Source organism: Podarcis filfolensis, assembly GCF_964270895.1.
Source record: "Podarcis filfolensis genome assembly, chromosome: 6".
Taxonomy (NCBI): Eukaryota; Metazoa; Chordata; class Lepidosauria; order Squamata; family Lacertidae; genus Podarcis; species Podarcis filfolensis.
This window is the reverse complement of record NC_139609.1, coordinates 95,541,487-95,563,828: the sequence shown is the minus strand read 5'-3', so window position 1 is coordinate 95,563,828 and position 22,342 is coordinate 95,541,487. Positions and strand designations below refer to the sequence as shown.

At 50.1% G+C, this 22,342-nt stretch overlaps 1 protein-coding gene across 3 annotated transcripts; it reads left to right on the top strand.

The window, feature by feature from the left end:
• The first annotated feature begins 452 nt into the window (after nt 1–452).
• Nucleotides 453–21,044, top strand: TMEM74B (transmembrane protein 74B). 3 transcript variants are annotated; one of them, XM_083619190.1, is made up of 4 exons: nt 453–534; nt 6,226–8,065; nt 18,789–20,711; nt 20,748–21,044. In XM_083619190.1, exon 2 carries the CDS (start codon nt 6,269–6,271, stop codon nt 6,968–6,970), a length of 702 nt encoding a protein of 233 aa, XP_083475316.1. In that variant the 5' UTR covers nt 453–534; nt 6,226–6,268; the 3' UTR covers nt 6,971–8,065; nt 18,789–20,711; nt 20,748–21,044. The 3 variants fall into 3 exon arrangements, with proteins under 3 accessions (XP_083475316.1, XP_083475318.1, XP_083475317.1); XM_083619192.1 differs by having other exon boundaries at nt 477–534; nt 6,229–8,065; XM_083619191.1 differs by lacking the exon at nt 453–534 and adding an exon at nt 643–1,445.
• The last annotated feature ends 1,298 nt before the right edge of the window (nt 21,045–22,342 follow it).

The following is a 22,342-nucleotide window of genomic DNA, read 5'->3' as shown; positions in this document are numbered from 1 at the left end:
CCGCACTAAAAGATCCTGCTCTTACAAATGCAAAACGAGCATTGTGTGGCATCTTGTAACAGCGCTAGCGGTGCAGATCGAAGACTGTTAAAGCTTATTTTGGAGGGTGCCTCATATAAACCCACAAATAAACAAATGCAAGCACACACACGCACAAGCCAGCAGCCAGCCGGCGGTTCCGCAGGGATCCCTGAAACCTCCTGGAGATCAAGGTGGGAGTTTGCATATCCTTCCTGGCAGCAGCCATTGCACCCCCTCCCCAATCCGGTATGCCCAAATCTGCCCGTTCCCTCGCCCGCCTTTTGCTCGCATGGCCCCCGCGGCTCCTCTCTCGCAAGCCCGGGACTGCGTCGAGGGGCCCCTACTCATCCTCTGGCCTTCCTGGAGCCAGCTGGCACGAAGCTGCGGTGGTGGTGGCATTTCCTTCCCACCCTTTCCTTTAGTTGCTGAGTGGGGGGGGGGATGAGTAGGGGAGGGTCCCTGGCGGCGGAGAGGACCCCACCTTTGCCGGCAGCAACCGCCGCCGTGGGAGAGGTAAGAAGCGACTCTCCCCCCGCCCCTCCCTCTCTCTGGCCCCCAGGAGGCTACAGGCTGGAGACTCCGCAACAGGCAGCTCCTCCCCCCGGCTCTCCCCCACCCCCAGAGGCCTCTAGGGCAGGAGGAAGGGGGCGCGCAGCAGCTTATTGCGGAGCTGGAGGTGCCATCGGGCGATTGCGCCGCAGCCTCGGGCCACGGGTTGGCCCCGTTTCCCTTCTCCCTTGCGCTGGTGCTGGGTGGTGGTGGTGCGCGATTTGTAGAGCGATCCTAGCACAGCCAGAGCCCGGGGTGCGTGGGGGTGTCTGTGTGGGGAAAAGGATCCATTTTCCGGTTAGAGAGAAAGAGACCGCGGAGGGTTGCATTGCACGGAGAGAAAGAGTGCTGGAAAGATCAGTTTGTGGGGAGGAAGGGGGGGGACGGTGAAGAGGAGGGCGAGAAAGCGGACCGTCGGTTCCCTTTCCTGCACGCCCCCCGCCTACTCGCAAGGAGCAAGACCGGCGCGCCGACTGCGGCGCCGTGGTGCTGAACGGACAGCGACCGCCGGCCAGCCACGCCTTGCGCGAGCCGAGTTGCGGCGCCCGAGGCCGTCGCCAGGGGGCGCCGCTGCGGGATTTTGGCATTGTCTCTTTTTCTCCGCCCCCCCCTTTCACTCCGGTTTAAAACCCCTTCTAAACCGAGCCAGCAGCCCACCTCTCTCTCCCCCGCCCCCTACGCCCAGCCTCCACTCCACTCCCTCGCTCCAGGCTGGCCGAGCAACGACCATCGCAGGAGGAGGAGCCCACGGCAGACAGCGGCAGCATCCATGGTCGCTTGCAGCGCTGACCCCCAGCTAGGAGGACCTGCTGGATGTCCCCAGACAGGCAGCATGCGCCCCGCGGCAGCCAGGCAGGCAGGCCGGGCAAGGACAGGTAGGACAGGGCAGCGGGAAGTGGGGTGGGTGGGGGGAATAGGCAGCCGTGCGCGCCCACCCGCTTATTCCTTGGGGCTTCCATTGCTGGGGAGGCGGAGAGGATTGCTGCATGCGTGTCTGAGACAGCGGCAGGGCGTGGGGAAAGATTATTCCTAAACGATAAGAGGTTGTAATCTGGGTGGAAGGGATTGGGGACGCGCGGGAGAGGAGGAGGCAGCAGCAGTAGCAGCTATGAAGTCATCCTTCAATGCTGGCACCAAAGACCAGGATGCGTGAGCCCAAATATTAGACAAATTCACGGAGGACAGCATCACTATTAACCACGGTGGCTCCACGGCTGGAGGCAGCAGTGCTTCTGAACTGCTGGGAACCGCAGGGAGAGTTGCTCTTGTATTCGAATCCCGTTTGCGGGTTTTCCACAGGCCACTGTGGGAACAGGATGTTGGACTAGATGGGCCACTCTGGTGCTATTCCCTACGGTAACTGTGCAGGGTGCGGAAGAGGAAGGCGGGTTGTCCTAGAGCAGTCTTCCCCAACATTTGGAGAGCACCTCGATTGAAGAAGGCTGCCCTAGAGTGATTCGTTCAGTGTGTTTCCCAGCACAATTCAAAGTGTTGGTGCTGACCTTTAAAGCCCTAAACGGCCTCAGTCCTGTATACCTGATGGAGCGTCTCCACCCCCATCATCCAGCCAGGACACTGAGGTCCAGTGCCAAGGGCCTTCTGGCAGTTTCCTCACTGCGAGAAGCCAAGTTACAGGGAACCAGGCAGAGGGCCTTCTCGGTAGTGGCACCTGCCCTGTGGAATGCCCTCCCACCAGATGTCAAAGAGAAGAACAACTACCAGACTTTTAGAAGACATCTGAAGGCAGCCCTGTTTAGGGAAGCTTTTAATGTTTGATGTATTACTGTATTTTAATACTTTGTTGGAAGCCTCCCAGAGTGGCTGGGGAAGCCTAGCCAGATGGGCAGAGTATAAATAATAAATTATTATAATAATAAATATTATTATGCCTGAGTAAAGGGTGTGTTCTGAGCAGCCATGGATCTATCCTACTATCCTCTCGCAGCTTGGGTGGGTGTGAGAAGGAAGTTGCTTTGCGCTGGCAGCCCGGCGCTCATTGCTATTTTACAACTCCTCTTTCGCTTCTCGTTTTCGGAGTGCTCCAATGCAGGGCCCGCATCTTGGTGCTGATCAGGATCACACCTGCTGCGCTGCAATCTCACCAGGGGAATCCCAGACTTTTCAACCTGCAGGGTTGAGAGACCCTGTGAGAGGGAGAGAGCAGGGAAATAAATGGCATGGTGCATAGCGGGTGTGTGTGTGTGTGTGTGTGTGTGTGTGTCATGCTGGGTAGCAGCCACGGCAAGCCACAAAAGTGGACAAACTGTCCAAGGATGCACATGATGCAGCAAAATGAAGTTATGGGTTTGTCTCCTTCATTGATGGTCAGTGGGTCTGACGGCCCAGTTCCTATGCATGCTTATTCAGAAGTCCCACTGGGTTTAGGTCTGACCCCACAAGAGTGCCCCCTTCCCCATGCCAGCAGAAAAAATCATTCTGCTATAGCCGATGAAACAGGTTGTGGTGTGTGATTGGCCATAGTGTGTTTTTGTGTGGTGACACACAACAATATCCCAAATTTGCAAATGCGTCCAAAGTCAGCAACGCCTGCCCAGTGGCTATTGGTTTGCTTGCTGCTGCTGCTGATTACATTTATATCTCATTCATATCCAGGGAGCTCAAGGTGGCATGCATGGTTCTTTCTGGCCTCGATTTTACCCTCAAAACAACCCTGTGAGGTAGGTTAGGCTAAGAGACTGGGACTGGCCTAAGGTCACCCAATGCGGTTCCTGGCTGGGTAAGGATTTGAACCCTGGTCTCCCAGATCCTAGGGACGCGGGTGGCACTGTGGGTTAAACCATAGAGCCTAGGACTTCCCGATCAGAAGATCGGCGGTTCAAATCCCCGCGACGGGGTGAGCTCCCGTTGCTCAGTCCCTGCTCCTGCCAACCTAGTCAAAGTGCAAGTAGTTAAATAGGTACCGCTCCGGCGGGAAGGTAAATGGCGTTTTCGTGCGCTGCTCTGGTTCGCCAGAAGTGGCTTAGTCATGCTGGCCACATGACCCGGAAGCTGTATGTGGGCTCCCTCGGCCAGTAAAGCGAGATGAGCACCGCAACCCCAGAGTCGGCCATGACTGGACCTAACGGTCAGGGGTCCCTTTACCTTTACCTTTGCTTCCAGATCCTAGTCCGGCACTCTTACCACGAAGGTGCTTTGTGTAGAACTTCTGTGCATTAAAAGAAATTTAAAAATCCCATGTGTATGTGTGTGTGTAAGACTGGCGGACTCCTGCACACCTCCTTTTCTGCTGATCTTTACATTGCTTCTTCCGCTTGCAAGAGGTGTCTACTCAGCTGCACTTTCCCTGCAAGGAGGTGCCTCAGGCAGAGCTTTTGCCCTGCCAGCAGGCTGCAGAAAAGTCAGGATATCAGCCGCTTGGTCACACAGGGTGCGGGCAAGATCAAGACCCACCTCACCAGGCTCAAGAGACACACTTAATTAACAAAAATCGCACACTACTTGATTGTAATCTGATTCCCTCCCTCTCTTCTTTTTTCCTTTCTCCTCCTGTGATGGAACTCCTATCTGGGGACTTCCCTGGCTTTTTTCTGGCCCATGGAGGACCAGTCTGGATAGTTGGCCTTGGTGAAGACTTGAAACTTTCATCCCCCCCAAAGGTTTTTGATTTGAGTTTCCATTGAAATGAGGCTGTATTTTAATGTTTTAATGTTGTATTTTAATCTTGTTTTTATGTTGCATTTCAATAAATTTGTTTTTATATCGGGTGTTAGCCGCCCTGAGCCCGGTCTTGGCTGGGGAGGGCGGGGTATAAATAAAATTATTGTTATTATTATTATTATTATTATTATTATTATTATTATTATTACCTCCTCTGCAAGGAATTCCAGGGATGATCCTGTATCCCTGGGGATAACTTAAGATAGCAGGGCTCAGCTAAACTATGGAACTCCCTGCCACAGGTAGCAGCGATGGTCACCGACTTGGATGGCTTTAAAGGAGGACAAGGATGTAGCCATCAATGGCTACTAGCCATAATGGCTGTGGTCTGCCTCCATAGCTAGAGGCAGCGATGCTGCTGAATCCCAGATGATGGAAACTGCAGGAGTGCTGCTGTGCACAGATCCTGTTTATCAGTTTCCCTTTGGGACATCTGCTTGGCCACTGTGAGAACAGGGTGCTGGACTAGATGGGCCATTGGCCGGATCCAGAGGCCAGCTCTTCTTGTCTTCTTTATGTAGTGCATAGAACATTGGACTTTGACCAAGGAGATCCATGTTCCCAATCTCTGTCTGGTCAATGGGGCCTGGTGGGCGACCTTGCCACAGTTGCTCTCTATTGACCCTCTGCTGGACTAAGAATAGAAAGCGCAGAATATGCATGCCGCACTGAAGATGAAAGGTGGTGAATGTGTGTGCTGCCTTCAACAAAATGTTGCGGGATGGAGTGCCCTATTCAGGGCTTTTTCTAAAAAAAATATGTTTAGGGTACTCTCATTTTGACTCAAGAAAATTACCATTTTATAGTTCAAATAGTTTATTTTTTATAGTTCAAAAATAAATACAGTAAATGGACAAAAGTACAAAGATTCACAAAATGTTTAGGAGTATGCGTATCCCTGCATCCGCTCAGAAAAAATGCACTGGCCCTATTTGGTTTTGCATAGGAACACAGAAGGCTGCATAGGAACCATGGGGGATTTTGATGCCCCCCCCCAATTTTGATGCAAGGTCCCTTCCAGCCCCTTTCATGCTGCCTTCCATGTGTTCAATCGGCACCTAGAAGAGGGCATGAGAACACAGAAGATGCCTTATACAAGGTTGGACCATTGATGCATCTAGCTCAGTATGGTCTACACTGACCGGCAGAGGCGGTCCAGGGTTTCAGGCAGGAGACCTTCCCACCAAGTCCTACCTGAAGATGCCTTCAGGGATTGAACCTAGGAGAGCTCTCCCCCATTCATTGGTAGAGGACTGGAAGTGAACCCTAGAGGAATTGGCTTCATGTCAGGAAGGTCCCCTGAGGTCCCTGAGAGGTGTGGTGGGTCAGGATGATTTGATAATAACAATAATAATGTATTATTTGTACCCTGCCCATCTGGCTGGGCCTCCTCAGCCACTCTGGGCGGCCTCCAACAAGGATGAAAAATACATTAAAATGTCACACATTAAAAACTTCCCTGAACAGATGTCTTCTAAATGTCAGGTAGTTGTTTATCTCTTTGACATCTGCTGGGAGGGCGTTCCACAGGGCGGGTGCCACTACCTAGAAGGCCCTCTGCCTGGTTCCCTGTAGCTTTGCTTCTCACAATGAGGGAATCGCCAGAAGGCCCTCGACGCTGGACCTCAGTGTCCGGGCTGGATGATGGGGGTGGAGACGCACCTTCAGATATACTGGACCGAGGCCATTTAGGGCTTTAAAGGTCAGCACCAACACTTTGAATTGTGCTCGGAAACATACTGGGAGCCAATGTAGGTCTTTCAAGACCGGTGCTATGTGGTATTGGCAGCCACTCCCAGTCACCAGTCTAGTTGCCGCATTCTGGATTAGTTGTAGTTTCTGGGTCACCTTCAAAGGTAGCCCCACGTAGAGCGCATTGCAGGAGTCCAAGCAGGAGATAACCAGAGCATTCAGTGAATGAAGGCCAGGGTGCAAAATGGTTCTCATTGATTCCTCCTCTCCGTTCTTCTGCCCCAGCAGCTGAAGTGCTGAGAGGGATGAGCAAGGCGACTGCATCCCAATGGCGTCCTCACAGCCCCTGGAACTGACAGTCTTGGGGAATGTACCTGGGCCCAGCCGTGGAGTCCCAGAAGGGGGACCTTCAGCACCACGGACAGCTCCTGGCTTGGGCATTGAGAACGCCTCTTACCAGGGGGAGGAAGAAGAGGAAGAGGAAGAGGCAGAAACTTCCTTCCGGAACCGTCAAGGCACAGGAAGCAGCCTCAGGGAGCACACAGCACCCCCTAGGGGAGACCTCTCCCCACGGTCCGAGGATGGCCCTTTGCCGGACGCAGCAGGCAACTCAGTGGACTATGGCTTCATCTTGGCTTTAGTCTTCTTGGTCAGCGGGATTTTGCTGGTGATTGTCGCCTACAGCATCCCGCGGGAGGCGCGAGTCGACCCGGATTCTGTGTCCGCCCGGGAGATGGAGAGGCTGGAGATGTATTACGCCCACCTAGGCTCCCACCTGGACAAGTGCATCATCGCAGGGTTGGGGCTCTTGACTTTGGGCGGGATGCTGCTCTCCATCCTTTTAATGGTCTCCATCTACAAAGGGGAGTTCTACCGGAGGAGGTCGTTCCCGGCTTCCAGGGCTCCCCGGAAGACTTACGGGTCTATAAACCTGAGGATGAGGCAGCTGAATGGAGAAGGGGGGCAGACTTTGGTCGAGAACGAGGTCATTCAGATGACCGAAGTCACAAACACCAGCCAGAGCTGCTGACGTTTCTTCGTAGGTGATGTAAGTTGAACTAGATGAAGGGTCCTCTTCCAGTGCTACAAAACTGTGATTCTATTCTGCAAGTTAAAAGCACTGAGCTCAGAGGAGGATTTGTTGGGGGGTTGGGGGAGGGGAAAGGTTCAACATTCATATTTACGTATAGCTTTGCACCTCAATGGGGAACAGTAGAGGAAATGTCACCTCTTGTTTAAATGCCTCTTTCACTTAACACACGAAAGGATGAGGATGAACTTTGGGAAGCTAAATGTTGCTTTATATTTTGGGAACTTCTCTCCAAGAAAAGATTTCCAAGAAAACTCACGGTCCCCCTCTGAAATTGTTCTGTGCTACGTACTGCACCACTGCTGTGATTAAAAAAAAACCCACAACTTTTTTTTATTGAAAAAACTGTTGCACAACCAAATCGCCTATGCTGAAGACACAGAGCCAAAGCCACATTTCAGAGGCCTCTTTGGAATTCTTTGTATACTACCAAGCACAGTTTAAGGCCTGTACTTTTGAGCTGGGTTCCTTCGTTCCACCCTTCCCTGCAGCAAACGCTCTTAGCAATAGTTCCATCTGGAAGACGTGTGCAACTGTCGCTGCTCCCAGCAAAAGTTCAGAACACACCCAACTGCTCCATGGTTTGTATGAGTTTTCTACAGCTCCCAAGACCTTGCTGCAACTTTCGCACTTGCAACATGCTCGGTCTGTCGAAGCAACACCTTCACGCACAGCCACACAGCCTGACTCACAAACACACCACCTTGCCACACCAGCAAACCCTGTTTCCCCGGCCTCGCTGGGAAAAGAACGCCATGTCCAAACTGTTTCTGAGTTGTTCATGGAAAGGGAGCATCGCTTTCAAAGAACCTTCCGCGTTTCTGCTTCCTCGTCAATGGGTTCGCCCGCCAAGTCGCCAGCCTCGGATGCAGGGAGGCACTCGCTGCAGTCGGGAGATACAATTACGTCTCGAATGCAAAGCATGAAACATTAATGAAGGCCGGCATGTGGGCAATGCAAATGAAAATGTGTCAGCAGGAAGTTTAAAAATGGATATCGCTCAGAAGTGGCCAAACGAAAGGTGACCTCTAAAAGGTACAGCTGCCGGTAAATCCCCCCTCCTAATATTTTTTTAAAGTGCCACTCTCAGCTAAATATAAAATGTGCAGCCACAGCCCAGGAAATGTGTATCACTCAGTATTGCGATCATGAGAAACTGAGGGAAAGCGTTGTTTTGAATGCTGCACCATCACTCGCCCTTCAAATCTGGTCCATTTGTTGCCCCCAGAAATTCCTATAATTGCTTATAACTGGAAGCAGGAGGGAAAAAGTACCATATTTTTCACTTTATAAGATGCACCAGACCACAAGACGCACCTAGTTTTTGGAGGAGGAAAACAAGAAAAAAAATATTCTGAATCTCAGAAGCCAGAACAGCAAGAGGGATCGCTGCGCAGTGAAAGCAGCAATCCCTCTTGCTGTTCTGGCTTCTGGGATAGCTGCGCAGCCTGCATTCGCTCCATAAGACGCACACACATTTCCCCTTACTTTTTAGGAGAGAAAAAGTGAGTCTTATAGAGCAAAAAATACGGTATTTGTTTTAAAACTGGGAATATAAGAAAAGGCCTCTAAGCAGGAGTTAAGCTAGCCAAGGGTTGAATCTACAAGCACAGCAGCAGAAGATGGGGGGGAGACTGTACCACACATGGTGGGGATTGTTCACATTTTTGGAATAGTCACTCGTTTTAAAAAGAGTCACTGCAGAGAGAAAATAAGCACATCATGGAGATAGGCTGCAGCCCAGCCAACTCCGTTTTGTGCTTGTCTTTAAAAATCACACACAACTCTTACACACACACACTCAGAAATGTGGTTCTCCAGCTTCATCCTGAACTGGTACAGTCTGCTTTGCCTTCTCAGGACTGTACCATCTCTCCCTATTGCATCAAGCCCTAGAGATGCAAATGATTTTTAATTTTTTTTAGAAAAAGAAATCTCAGGAAAATTATTCCCCCTTGTGCATGCTTGCAAAAATTTGCAGCAGTCTAGTTTGATTCTCCTTGTCCAAGCGCTGTTATTTCTTCTCCTGATGGTTTCCTGCTCTGAATTTCTTCACGATGCCTCTATCTAGCGTCCGGCTCAATTGAATTTTAATATTCAAAATTTGATTATTTTTTTTAATTGAACCTTTTCATATATCCCCCCCCCCACCCAAAGTGAGAATTTAAAACTAGTACAGAATGGTGTTTCTAGTTCCAGCACTGGCAGAGTCTGGATCATAGCTGTCAACTTACAGATTTGAAAATAAGGGACCAGCAGCCTTGAAAATAAGGGACCAGCAGCCAAAATAAGGGACCTGCAGCCTCACCTGTTCCAGGCACTCCAGTCTTCCTGTCCTCCTGCAGTCTGGTCAAACTCATGCTGGTAGCTTCGAGAACACTGTCCAACCAACTTTGTAACCAGAGGTTCAACTGAATAGAATCTGAATCACATGCACCACAAGGCCTATGCAGCCTCAACTTAAGATGGCTCCCCGGCCTGGCTTTGCACTGCAAAGTTTGCAGCAGCACGTGCAACAAAATGGCGTCCAGCATTCAAAAACCCCCTCAGCTTGCATTAACTAGCCACACACAAGGCATGCAAGCTCCACCCCCCAGTCGTTCTTAGACTTCTTATTGGTTGAGCAACACAGCCAAGCAAGTTAGTTGGAGCCTCCCTCCTCCCTGGCCAGCAGGGAGGGAGGGAGAGGAGCTGCTTCCTTTGAAATTTTAAGGGACATCATTTAAGGGACATTTAAGGGACATCCATCAATAAGGGACAGCAGCGGAATGGCGCTGGAATAAGGGACTGTCCCTTCAAATAAGGGACACTTGACAGCTATGGTCTGGATGCTTTGAGAAGGTTGCTTGTGTGCTGATCACAAGGCATTTAGCTGCCCCTTTCCTGCCCTCTCCATTCAGAAATCCAGGATGCAGATCAATGCAAAGACCAGAGAAGAAGGAGGCCGTGGTCTTTCTCTCTCTCTCTCTCCCTCTTTCTCTATATAATTAATTTTTAACATATCATTTTCAGCAGTCATTTAACACAATTTCATACCTTATACAATTTTTTGACTTCCATCAATCACATCTGAAAATTTTCCAATCTTTTCCACTTAATTTACATTTCTTAATTTCACTATTGCTTTTAATTATCATAACTAATAACTCTCTTCATAACCTTCCTTGCAATATTTCTTATATTCCTTCTTAAAAAACTTATTGTAATCCTACTAGCGTAATCTGTTGATTACAATTGCTTTTCAAATAGCTCACATATTTATTCCAGTCCTCTGAAAATCTCTGGTCCAGCAGGTTTCAAATACTTCCTGTCATCTTATCTAATTCTGAGGCCGTGGTCTTTCTCTCTCAGTGTCTGACTCCTGCTCTTTGGGCTGCATGATCTAAGATGATTCCCTCCAGCTGGGGCACTAATGGATTGGGAACTAATGGCACCATGAAATTACACCAGTATGTGGATTCCTTGGTGTCAGGAGTGGTCACCCACTTCCCTTCAGAAATAATATCTATTTAGTATCACATTTATATCCCACCTTTCCCCAAAGAGTAGCCCAAGGTGGCGTACATGCTTCTCCTTCTGCCTTGGTTTTTTTTTTTAAATCCGCACAACAACCCTGTGAGGTAGGCTAGGCTGAGAAACAGTCACTGGCCAAAGAGATGCCGAGAACTGAACCCAGGACCTTCTGAATAGAGCATGGGCTACAGCCCATCCCCAATGAAGGCTAAGGCTCTAATACAGGCATAGGCAAACTCTGGCCCTCCAGATGTTTTGAAACTACAATTCCCATCATCCCTGACCACCGGTCCTGTTAGCTAGGGATGATGGGAATTGTAGTCCCAAACATCTGGAGGGCCGGAGTTTGCCTATGCCTGCTCTAATAATAGATAGCAATTGTAGTCTAAACTGTCTGGAAGGCACCTTGTTGGAGAGGGCTGCTGTACTTCAGAGTCAGCACACGCCTAGCATTGCACACTAAGAGCTGTAGGGATCATGTGAATCAATTCAATTTATGCCACTGGCCAGTTTTGACGGCTGGGCACTAAACCAGCTAAGCCTGCCTTCTCCAGCCGGCTGCCATCCAGATATTGTGCCTCCAATATCACCCGTATCCTGCAAGGTTCACCAAAAAGGTTTGCTTTTGCACACTGACCTGGTGGATATCTGCCTGTGTTTTGGCAGAAAGGGCTGCAGCTCAGAGGTAGAGCAGCTGCTTGGCATGCAGAAGGAAGGGTTCCATCTCCGACATCTGCAGGTAGGGCTGGGAGAAACAACTTGACTTGACACCCTGGAGAGTCACTGTCGGTCAGTGTAGACGATACTGGACTAGACAGACCAGTGCTCTGACTCAGTATAATGCAGTTTCCTATGTCTTTAAATTAACCTTGGAGAACAACATTGAATCTTAGAATTGTCGAGTTGGAAGGGACCCTGAAGATCATGTAGTCCAAGCCCCTGCAATGCAGGAATACGCAGCTGTCCCAAAAGGGAATTGAACTAAGTAATGGGGCCTTATTTAAATGTACTGATACTGCCAGCAGAGTCTTATGAGCCGCTCTTGATAGAAATCGCAGCACCTGCCTTGTTCCTTTTGGAATAATAATCCAAGCTGGATTAAAAGACACCCCTCCCCCCGCTACATCCCTGGCACGCCTGCCAGGCCGCCATCCATCAGGTCACCGCCAAAGAGCAAACTCGCTGAGCCAACATCAATTGCTTTCGCTCTCAATAAGATTAAATGCCCTTTAAGAGCGATCAGCCCGTTAAAGAGATTAAATCTGCAGAAGGCCCTGGTTTATTGGCGAGGGAGACAGGCTCGGATTTGCATTATAAAGTAAAGGCTGTTTCTCATGAGACTTTAATGGAATTATGCGGACACTGTCTAGCTGTTGCATCGTTCCTTAAGGAGACCCTGGAAAATTCTCCTAAGGGGTGGACACTGGAACAAAAGAAGCTGCTTTATGCTGAATCAGACCACTGATCTGTTGAGCTCAGGAAACACTAGCAGTTCCTCGGCTGGGGGGAAATCACTGCTCCTTGACTCCATAAACTCATCTTCAGTGCCTCCTACCCTATAAAAGGCAATTATTCAGAATGGCAGATTGCACGACCCACTAAAAATGATAGAAATGGTCAAGGCTGGAGTCAGATGCAGGTCAGCACAAAGGAACAGTCAGGTGTCCGTCAAGTCCGTCAAGTTACCGTATTTTTCGCTCTATAAGAAGTACTTTTTTCCTCCTAAAAAGTAAGGGGAAATGTCTGTGCGTCTTATGGAGCGAATGCGTGGTCCCTGGAGCCGAATTGCCCAGGGGCAAAAAGCAGATCATGCTTTTTTTTTTTTAGAAAGAGGGAAGGGGGTGTTGAAAGGAAGCTGCTGAGCAGCTAATCGGCAAGCGATCGGGAGGGAGATAAGGGACTCTAGTGATAAAGGAGGCTGCCTGGGAGGGGGGAGGTAAAGACAGGGAACTTGCAAGGAGAGGAGACAGGAATACTAAAGCAATGAGGAGAGAAATTAGAAGAAAAGGAGGAGCAAAAAACTGCTCCAGCTATGGAAAAGACACTAAGGCAAACAAGAGGGAAGGGAGTGTTGAAAGGAAGCAGCTGATCGGCAAGCAGTCGGGGAGAGAGATAAGGGATGCTACAATGGCACAAAAACGTGGTTACAAAGCACGGATTCACATGGATCCTCAGGATTTTTGCATTGGGCTACCCCAAACTCACAGTCAAATCACATGTCTGTGGCCACAGCATGAACCACAAAAATCATACATCCACCGTTTCGTTTTTTTCTTGTTTTCCTCCTCTAAAAACTAGGTGCGTCTTATGGTCAGGTGCATCTTATGGAGCGAAAAATACGGTAACTCTTTATTCAAGGAAATGGCAGGCAATTCAGCAACATTTCACAGCAGGTCTTGCCCCTATGGAGCAGTGGCCAGGACTGAAAGTCCCTGCCTCCCAGCCCTTCTAAGGCTTTCCGTCTCCCAAATGTTTCCCCAGCAGTCTCAAACTGTGTCTGCCCACCTCTGTTCGGCTCTCCTCAATACTCTGCACATTCTTGGAGGCCAGAGGGGAGGGGAGCTGGTTGCAGCAGGCGAGGGAGACTCCCTGGATTCTTCAGCAGGCTCTTGATCTCCGCCCTCCTCTGCTTCAGCCTCAGAGTCTGAACTGCTCTCTGTCACCGGCTCTCCCTGCTCACTAAACCCTGTTGCTCCTTCAGCATCTGGCACACCACCCCAATCTTCCCCCTCTGACCTCTCCTCAACATCGCACCGCCAATCCCTGGGCTCTGAGCCTTCCTCCTCTGGGGGTTTCCCTTGGAGGTGGGGTTCCCTGGTGAGGCACCCCCCCACTCCTTGTCCCCAAGCCAGTCCCCGACATCAAATTCAAGCAGTAACAATTAATTGCATATTTATTCAAAATCCAACTAAAGCCATTTGGTTTGATTGATTCAACAAAACTTGATTCCGTGATGCCAACTTAACAGAGCCTGGCGGTGATTTATATCTCCAGCACCCTAGACTGCTTCCCCCATCCCTCTTAATGCCCCACCGTGGCAATCCCACTGACCCCCACTGGTCTACACTGATTATCAGCTGCTCTCAAACATTTCCGGCAGGGAGTCTCTGCTAATCCTAGCTGGAGATGCTGGCGATTAAATTTGGGACCGTCTTCATGAAGGCAGATGCTCTCCCACTGTTCTACAGCCCTTCCCCAGGGTAGGGAAGTGGGGCGGATCCTCTCCGTAGCCAAAGCAGAAAGATTCTGCTTCAGTGCAAAACGAGCAATCTGCAAGCTGCATTAATAATAATAATAATAATAATAATAATAATAATAATAATACTTTTTTATTTATACCCCGCCCTTCCCGGTTCAGGAAACCGGGCTCAGGGCAGCTAACAACAAATTTAAAACACTTATTGATGCAACAAAAAAACAGCATGAAATACAGTATAAAACGTGAATAACGATAAATTCAGAATTCAGAAATCAATTTAGGGGGAAAACCCATCCAATGAAACTAGGGCTAGCTGGCTAAATTAGTCCTATTTGGGCCAGCGAGGAGACCAGGGGAGAATTAGCTGTGGGATCCCAGAGTGTGTAATCTTCATAAAAAGGAGAGAGGGAGGGAAGGAAGGGGAATAAAAGATCAGGCTAAGTTCAGATTGAAAGCCAGGCGGAATAGCTCTGTCTTACAGGCCCTGTGGAAGGAAGTTAAATCCTGCAGGGTCCTGGTCTCCTGGAACAAAGCATTCCACCAGGTGGGAGCCATCACTGAGAAGGCCCTGGCCCTGGAGGAGGATAATATGACTTCCTTAGGCCCTGGGACCTCTAAACTATGATTATTCATGGACCTTAAGGTCCTCTGCAGGGCAGACCAGGAGAGGCGGTCCCGTAAGTACGAGGGCCCTAAGCCACAAAGGGCTTTAAAGGTCAAAACCAGCACCTTGAACCTGACCCGATACTCCACCAGGAGCCAGTGCAACTGGTAAAGCACTGGGTGAATATGCTCCCATGGCAGGGACCCCGTGAGGAGCCTCGCTGCAGCATTCTGCACCCGCTGGAGTTTCTGGGACAGATCTCAAGGCAGCCTGCACTGGAGAGCTTTCCAGAGGGTCTCTGTGCACATGGCTGCATGGCAGGAGTTTTAAAGTCTGTTCATCACACAAGCATGTCCGTCACTGGATTGCCCTTGATTGGCTGCACCTGGGGTAGTCAATGTAGTGCCCCGTAGATGCAGCCAGACTATGTAGCTCCCCAATCCCAGACTCTGGCTGATGCTGATGGGAATTCCCTTAGGTCAAGAGAGCAGACCGCAGGAGAGGGTGGCAAGTTAGGAAGGGGTGAAAAACCGGATGCAGTACACCTTTAAAGGGGGACTTGCCCAAATCTCCCTTTCCAAAGCAAGATGCGAACCCAAACTCAGACATCTGGCGAAACTTGCACTTCTCCGAACTTTGCACTTCTCCAGCCAAGTACCGTATTTTTTGCTCTATAAGACTCATTTTTTCCCTCCTAAAAAGTAAGGGGAAATGTATGTGCGTCTTATGGAGCGAATGCAGGCTGCGCAGCTATCCCAGAAGCCAGAACAGCAAGAGGGATTGCTGCTTTCACTGCGCAGCAATCCCTCTTGCTGTTCTGGCTTCTGAGAGTCAGAATATTTTTTTTCTTGTTTTCCTCCTCCCAAAACTAGGTGCGTCTTGTGGTCTGGTGCGTCTTATAGAGCAAAAAATATGGTAACGTGATGAAAAATGCACATATTAGGGGCAATCGGTTTGCAAATAGAGAGAAAGAGAGAGGAGAAATTGCTTGTTGAAAATGTGTGTAGCAGAAGAGACAGGGCAGGTTTTGCCACACTAAGACCTGGGTCCCTAGGAATGGTTTCGCCTCCCTGCAAAATATTGCACTTGGGATTAGGGTTGCTGCAGGGGGTTGAACTAGATCAGCCTTTCTCAACCTGCAGGTCCCCAGATGTGGTTGAACTACAACTCCCATCACCTCTAGCTAGCAAGGCCAGAGCTCAGGGATGATGGGAGTTGTAGTCCAACAACATCTGGGGACCCACAGGTTGAGAACCGCTGAGTCCTGGGTGACTGTGAGGTTCGCGAAGCCCTCCTAATTTTCCAAAGGGGACGGAGGCGGGGGTGGCGGCGATTGCGCTGTACCCCTGGAAATAAAGTGGGCTTGATGCTAGAGACGGCAAGCTTAAATGACTGTAGATTTAGAGATATATAGATGATAGATAGATAGATAACAGAGCATGAGAGAATCCGGGGTGGGGTGGGGAGGATATTGAGTACCAGACAGCACGGGAATGTGACTGTACAAAGCATCGTATATGGGGACATGGGGACGCGGGTGGCGCTGTGGGTTAAACCACAGAGCCTAGGACTTGCCAATCAGAACGTCGGTGGTTCGAATCCCCGCGACGGGGTGAGCTCCCGTTGCTCGGTCCCTGCTCCTGCCAACCTAGCAGTTTGAAAGCATGTCAAAGTGCAAGTAGATAAATAGGTACCGCTCCGGTGGGAAGCTAAACGGCGTTTCCGTGCACTGCTCTGGTTCGCCAGAAGCGGCTTAGTCATGCTGGCCACATGACCCGGAAGCTGTACGCCGGCTCCCTCGGCCAGTAAAGCGAGATGAGCGCCACAACCCCACAGTCGCTCAAGACTGGACCTAACGGTCAGGGGTCCGTTTACCTTTTTATGGGGACATGACAAGAATTCATACTGTAGGAAAAGTGGGAGTCAAGACCACCAGGAAAGGTGGTGGGACCCTCTTCTGTTGGAGGTTTTTAAAGCAGAGGTTGGGTGTTCACCTGCCAGGGATTCTTTAGCTTTAATTCCTGTGTTGCAGGAGGTTGGACTAGATGACCCTTGCAGCTGTATGAGTCTGTGATTCTGCGAGGGTGAAGAGATGTCAAAGACAAGAGCCTTTGCCCTGTGGCTAACAAGAGCCAGGCTCAGGGTGGCTAACACCAGTAAAATTACAATAAAAACATAATAGGGGAAAAAAACCAATTTAAAATACAGGTTAGAATGCAATTTAAAATGCAGCCTCATTTTAAAAGTAGCCCATAGATCAAAACCGTAAGGGGAGGGAAAACATAAGGGTCAGAGTGAGTCCAAACCAAAGGCCAGGTGGAACAGCTCTGTCTTGCAGACCCTGCAGAAAGATGTCAAGTCCCGCTAGGGTTGATGGGAGTTGTGGTCCAAAACATCTAGAGCAGTGGTGGCCAAACTTGTCCCTCTGGCTGTTTTTGGACTACAACTCCCATCACCCCTAGCTAACAGGACCAGTGGACAGGGGTGATGGGAATTATAGTCCCAGAACAGCTGGAGGGCCAAGTTTGGCCACCACTGATCTAGAGAATACTTGGCTGTGGACTAGTGAAACAGGGCTAACAGGCAAAGTAGGGATGCGGGTGGTGGAGCTGTGGTCTAAACCACGGAGCCTCTTGAGCTTGCCAATTGGAAGGTTGGCGCGTTCAGATCCCTGTGACGGAGTTTGCTTCCGTTGCTCTGTCCCAGCTCCTGCCAACCTAGCAGTTTTAAAGCACACCAGTGCAAGTAGATAAATAGGTACCACTGTGGCAGGAAGGAAAACAGCATTTCCGTGCACTCTGGCTTCCATCATGGTTTTCCAGTGCGCCAGAAGCGGTTTAGTCATGCTGGCCACATGACCCGGAAAGCTGTCTGTGGACAAACGCTGGCTCCCTCGGCCTGGAAGCAAGATGAGTGCCGCAACCCCATAGTCACCTTTGACCGGACTCAACCGTCCAGGGATCCTTTACCTTTTACCTTTAACAGGCAACATTTGCTAGTCAAACAGAACGTAGCCTTCCCCCTTGACTCTGGCTCCTTGCCCTGAGATTTTAAGAACTTCAGAACGTAATAAAAGCCTGCTGGATCAGACCAATAACCTATCTAGTCCAGCACCCTGTTCTCACAATGACCAACCAGATGCCTGTGGAAAACCAACAAGCACGACCTGAGAACAAGAGCGTTCTCCCCTCCCATAACCCTCTCATCCCTGAATTTCTCTAATCCTCTTCGAAAGCCATCCAAATTTTGGTGCCTGTCACCTCCTCCCAAGGGAGCAAGTTTAACTAAGTGCTGCGTGAAGAAAGGCTTTTAAAAATCTGCCCTGAACCTTCCAACCATTCTGAATCTTGCTCCTTCCGCATGAAGTTCTGAAAAGGAAGCTGTGGCCCTAAAACTTCAGGAGACCTGTCAGCCAGCCCTATACCTGCACAGAAGAGCGTCTTCACTCAGAGACAAGTTCACCTCTAGGGACAAGTGGAAAAGATGCTATAAGGAGCACCCACCAGAAGATGGTCAGAGATAGATAAATTTATTACGGTCGGAGACCAGCTTATAAAACACACCTGGGGGCACAATCCCAGAAGGAAAGCAAACATTTAAAACAATGTGCAACACTAAATTTAAAATTTATAAATGCGATAAGCGTATAGACACTTAAAACTTTAAGATAAGCTACTGCAGAGAGATGACCCAGAGTCACCCATGGAACCGAGTTTGGGGATTTTCTTAACGAACTAGTTTGGGTTGGGGGATGGTCTGCGCCTACACAGAATCTGGCGATCATCCGGGTTGTCTTATGATCTTTGCCTAACAGGAAAAGGTCAGTTTTTTGCTTTTCCGGGAGGTCAGCGAGCCTCACCAGCAGGGGATCAATGGTCTCACTATGTGCCTCTTCATAAAAGGGACATCTAAAGAACAAGTGCTCTGGGCTTCCTATCTCCCCCAATGAACAGGCGCAACGTCTCTGAGCATATGGGACTTTTTTAAAGGATGCTTCCAGGACCGGCGAGGGCAGAGCTGAGCTTCTGGAGATGGTCAGAGATGACAAAGAGCTGTTCTCTACTGGATAGCAGAGCCACATCCCTCCTCTCCTCTTTCTCCTCCATGGTGGCCTCCACGGCTGGCAGCAGCTCCTCACCAGCGTTGGCCTAAAAATGTCTTTGGCCTTGGCATGAGCTTGGTCAGCTGGTCCGATGACTCTTTGCAGGATGCAACCCTGGCGAGCCGTCCAGCTAACCCGAGCTGGAAGCTGGAACCTGTGCATTGTGGTTGGAGCAGGGCCAACACTACCATGAGGTTTCCTGAGGCAGCCACCTCCAACGGCACTCTGGGAGGAATGGCAGATTTGGATCCGAGTGGCGCATCTGCTTCCCTTCCTGCTCCCTCCTCCTCCCTGGTGCAGTCTATTCACACGTGCACATCCCTTTTTATCCTCCATTCAGGTAAGGGTGGTGGTGGCTGTGAGATGAGCACCCTTCAGCCACTGGTTGGTTGGTTGGTTGGCATCCGTCTGTCTTGGGAGACACTGGAAGAGTGAAGTCAAACCATTGGGCGGTTGCAGCGCCTGCTGTGGCTGCGGAGACCGATGAGGGAGAGACATGTTTCGTTGCAGCTTGGGCAAGTGAAGGCGTCCGGTTGTGCTGCTGAAGATGCGCCAGGGCTTTTCCTCTCTCTGCGCTCCTCCCAGCGGTCATTCCTTCTCTGGCCACTGCTGTGGACGCACGGCAGGACCGTCTGTCTCCAGGCACTGCGGTCGTCTGCGATTCCCAGCCGGCGAGTTTGCAGACATCTTTTGGGTGCAGAATTGGCCTGGCGCTCTCCAACCACCACAGCACCTTCTCCCCACCCAAAGGCATATTTCAGCCCATCAGAGAGACTCAAGTCAGCTGTAGGAGGTGCATTTAGCTCTGACAGAGAGGCATAGAGGGTGGCGTCCCTATCCCTATATCTAACTACACTTCCCAGAGGGGACATCATTTTCCGGTTCACCTCGGGCAGCAAAATGTATTGGGCCGGCCTTTGGTTGCTGCACACAAAGGGATCACAAGGAAGGGTGCAGGGTTTCCTGGGGGCCACCATGGTCAAGGCCTTTGTGTAAACATTGAGCTGCTTCTTTCTGATGAGGCCAGTCTGTGCAGGGAGGTTGTGACGCTTATGACGCTGCCATCTCCTGAGTCGGACCCTTGGTCTGCCCAGCTCAGCATCGCCTACACCAGCAGCCCAAGCTTTTTAGACCCAACCCCACAGCTTCCTCTGGTCCCTGCTCAGATTGCAGTTGTCATCTGAGCAGCACTGACCACAACAAGCCTTTAACCTAACCTACAATTACGAGCTGTGCCTTGCACCTTCAACTAACACTCAAAAAGGAAGGAGAGAGCTGAGCTGGGGAGATGACTAAGCCAGTCTCTGAACAGGTCTTCTTTTTGTAAAATTAAGGCTCAGCACTCATAAAATGCAACTACTGGACTTCAGTAAAAACGGCGCCTTTGCTATATAACTCAGCCAGCCTTCCCCAAGTCAGTTTGTACTCCTCTCCCCATCAGATTATGCTTAGCCGGGCTTCAATTCAGTGGGCAAGATTGGATTTTCCCAAGGCACGGTGGTGGAATGATGAGAGAAGCTCTCAGACCCGGGGGAACTGATTGGTACACAATATGACCGAAATACGGGTCAAGCGAAAGCCCTAAGAGAGGGAATAGGGATCCTGTGGCTCTCTAGATCTTTCTGCGCTCAAGTTCCCATCATCCCTGAGCATCGGCCGTGCTGGCTGAAGGGAGTTGAAGTTTGGAGAGCCAGCCCAGCTAAGCTCTTGGTAGCGACCAAATCGCTTCCACTTTCCGTACCACGCCTGACACTTAGGTGGAGCTGTTGCAAAAAGGGACAGTACTAATAGGACCAGCAGTCGTTCTTCGTTCATTCAGCCAAGCGAAGAGCAGAAGAGGCCCTCTCTAGTAGGGACATCCACCAAGTGGCCTTATTTTCGACCAGACCATTGGTCCACCTAGCCAAACATCGTCTATCGCCAAATTTCACATCTCCTTTGGGTCTTTGAGGACCATCTCTCCTAGGCTTCTTCCCCAAGAAAGTGGAGAAGCCAGGGTCTTGGACCTCAAAGAAGATGCTCTGCCACTGAGTTATAGGGACTCTCCCTTACTAGCCAGGTAGCTGTGGTAGGGTAGCTGTGGGGCATTAGCCAAAGGACCACCAGCCCCTCCTGCCTTACAGACCCCAAACCTTGACCTCCCCAAGGAGGAAGGCTGAAACAGCTTCTGTGGCTCTAGGCCAGCCTTCCAGAGGTTTTGGGCTTCAACTCCCACCATCGCTAGGGAACACAGCTGTACGATGATGGGGCTAACAGTAGTGAGGCCCTGCTGGATGATGATGGGGCTAACAGTAGCAAGGCCCTGCTGGATGGGTCCAATTGAAGTTGTAGCCCAAAACCTGGCGGGGGCAGCAAACCAGGTTGGCGGAGGCTGCTCTAGAGATTTCAAGAGACAGAGGGTCTTTTTTTGCCAACTCCGGGGAACAAAACTGCAGTTCTGTGTTTCCACCATTCGTAGTCACAGTCAGCAACACCCAATAGGTGACTGAGGGTGTTTTAAGAAATGTTCCCCCCAATGATGTATTTGTCTATATTTCTTCCCCCATCCCCCACTGTGTTCCTCCATCAAATTAAAAGTTGATCCTGTAATACTTAACATATCTCTGCCGTTCTTTCAGAGGGTTCTTTGGGTCACATGCTGCTCATGGCGTTTTTGGAACAGGTGAACGGAAAACACACAAGTACCCAAAGGTGGAGGTTGGGGGGGGGCATACCTGCCTGAAGCGAGCCAGGTAGATACACCAAAAACCGATGTTCTCTGGGCCACCCATTCCCAGTTCTTTGGTCAAAATATTCCTACAAAGCTTGCTGCCACAAGTGGTCATAGTAGCACTTTGGTAAATTAATCCTGGTAAAGGGTTAACTTCATGATCATTTAATAAGAGGGGCGTATATTTAAAGGGACACTTGTTCTTTGCAGCTACTTTGTTTCCGGTGTGTTGCTGCTACAGAAGAAGAAATCAGCAACAACCGACTCGAGCCTGCAACTAAGTGTTGCAGCGCAGTGTGCTTTTGTCCAGAGCTTCAGCCACTTCATTCCTCTCTCACTTGTACAGTAGTCCACGGTCCGTGAGCGAAATCCTGTGTGCTTCATCCCAGTTGCATTAAATTCTTTAGTTCCCCCACTGACCCTTACCAGAAACACTCTCTTCCTGATTCACGCCTACAAGCTATTTCTCTGCATTTTCCAGGGACAAAAGTGGCCCACCCAGACAGAAAGATGTTTTTTTCATATCCTTTATACATAGATCCATGTTCCTGTTCCAGCTTGCACCTCTCAACATCCCACTGAGTTACTTTAAGACTACTTGCGGGACTCCCTGCTGCAGTTTTTTTTCTTTTTTACGGTTGCTCACATCTTGGGAGTTAACTAGTCTGCCAGCTGCACTTCTCTCTTCTGTGCTAGTGGGATGGTTCTAGCACTTCCTCACAGGGAGACTTGAATGAGTATTGGCGTTGAGATGACCCTCTCTTCCATGGTTGATATAGTCATACCTCGGGTTACAGCCGCTTCAGGTTGCGTTTTTTTTGGGTTGCGGACTGCCGAAACCTGGAAGTACCGGAACACGTTACTTCCGGGTTTAGGCAGTCACGCATGTGCAGAAGCGCTAAATCGCGCTTTGCACATGCGCAAAGCGCTGAATCGCAGCTCACGCATGGGCAGACGCAGGTTGCGAATGTTGCAGGCTACGAAGGTGCCTCCCGCACGGATCACGTTCGCAACCCGAGCGTCCCCTGTACTTGCTTTCCTTTACTAAATTGTCTTTCCATTCATTTCGTATCTCGAAAGGCACATCTACAGAGGTACCTCTGGTTGCAAACGGGATCTGTTCTGGAGGCCAGTTCGCAACCTGAAAAGAACGCAACCCACTTCTGTGTGTGCCATGATTCGCC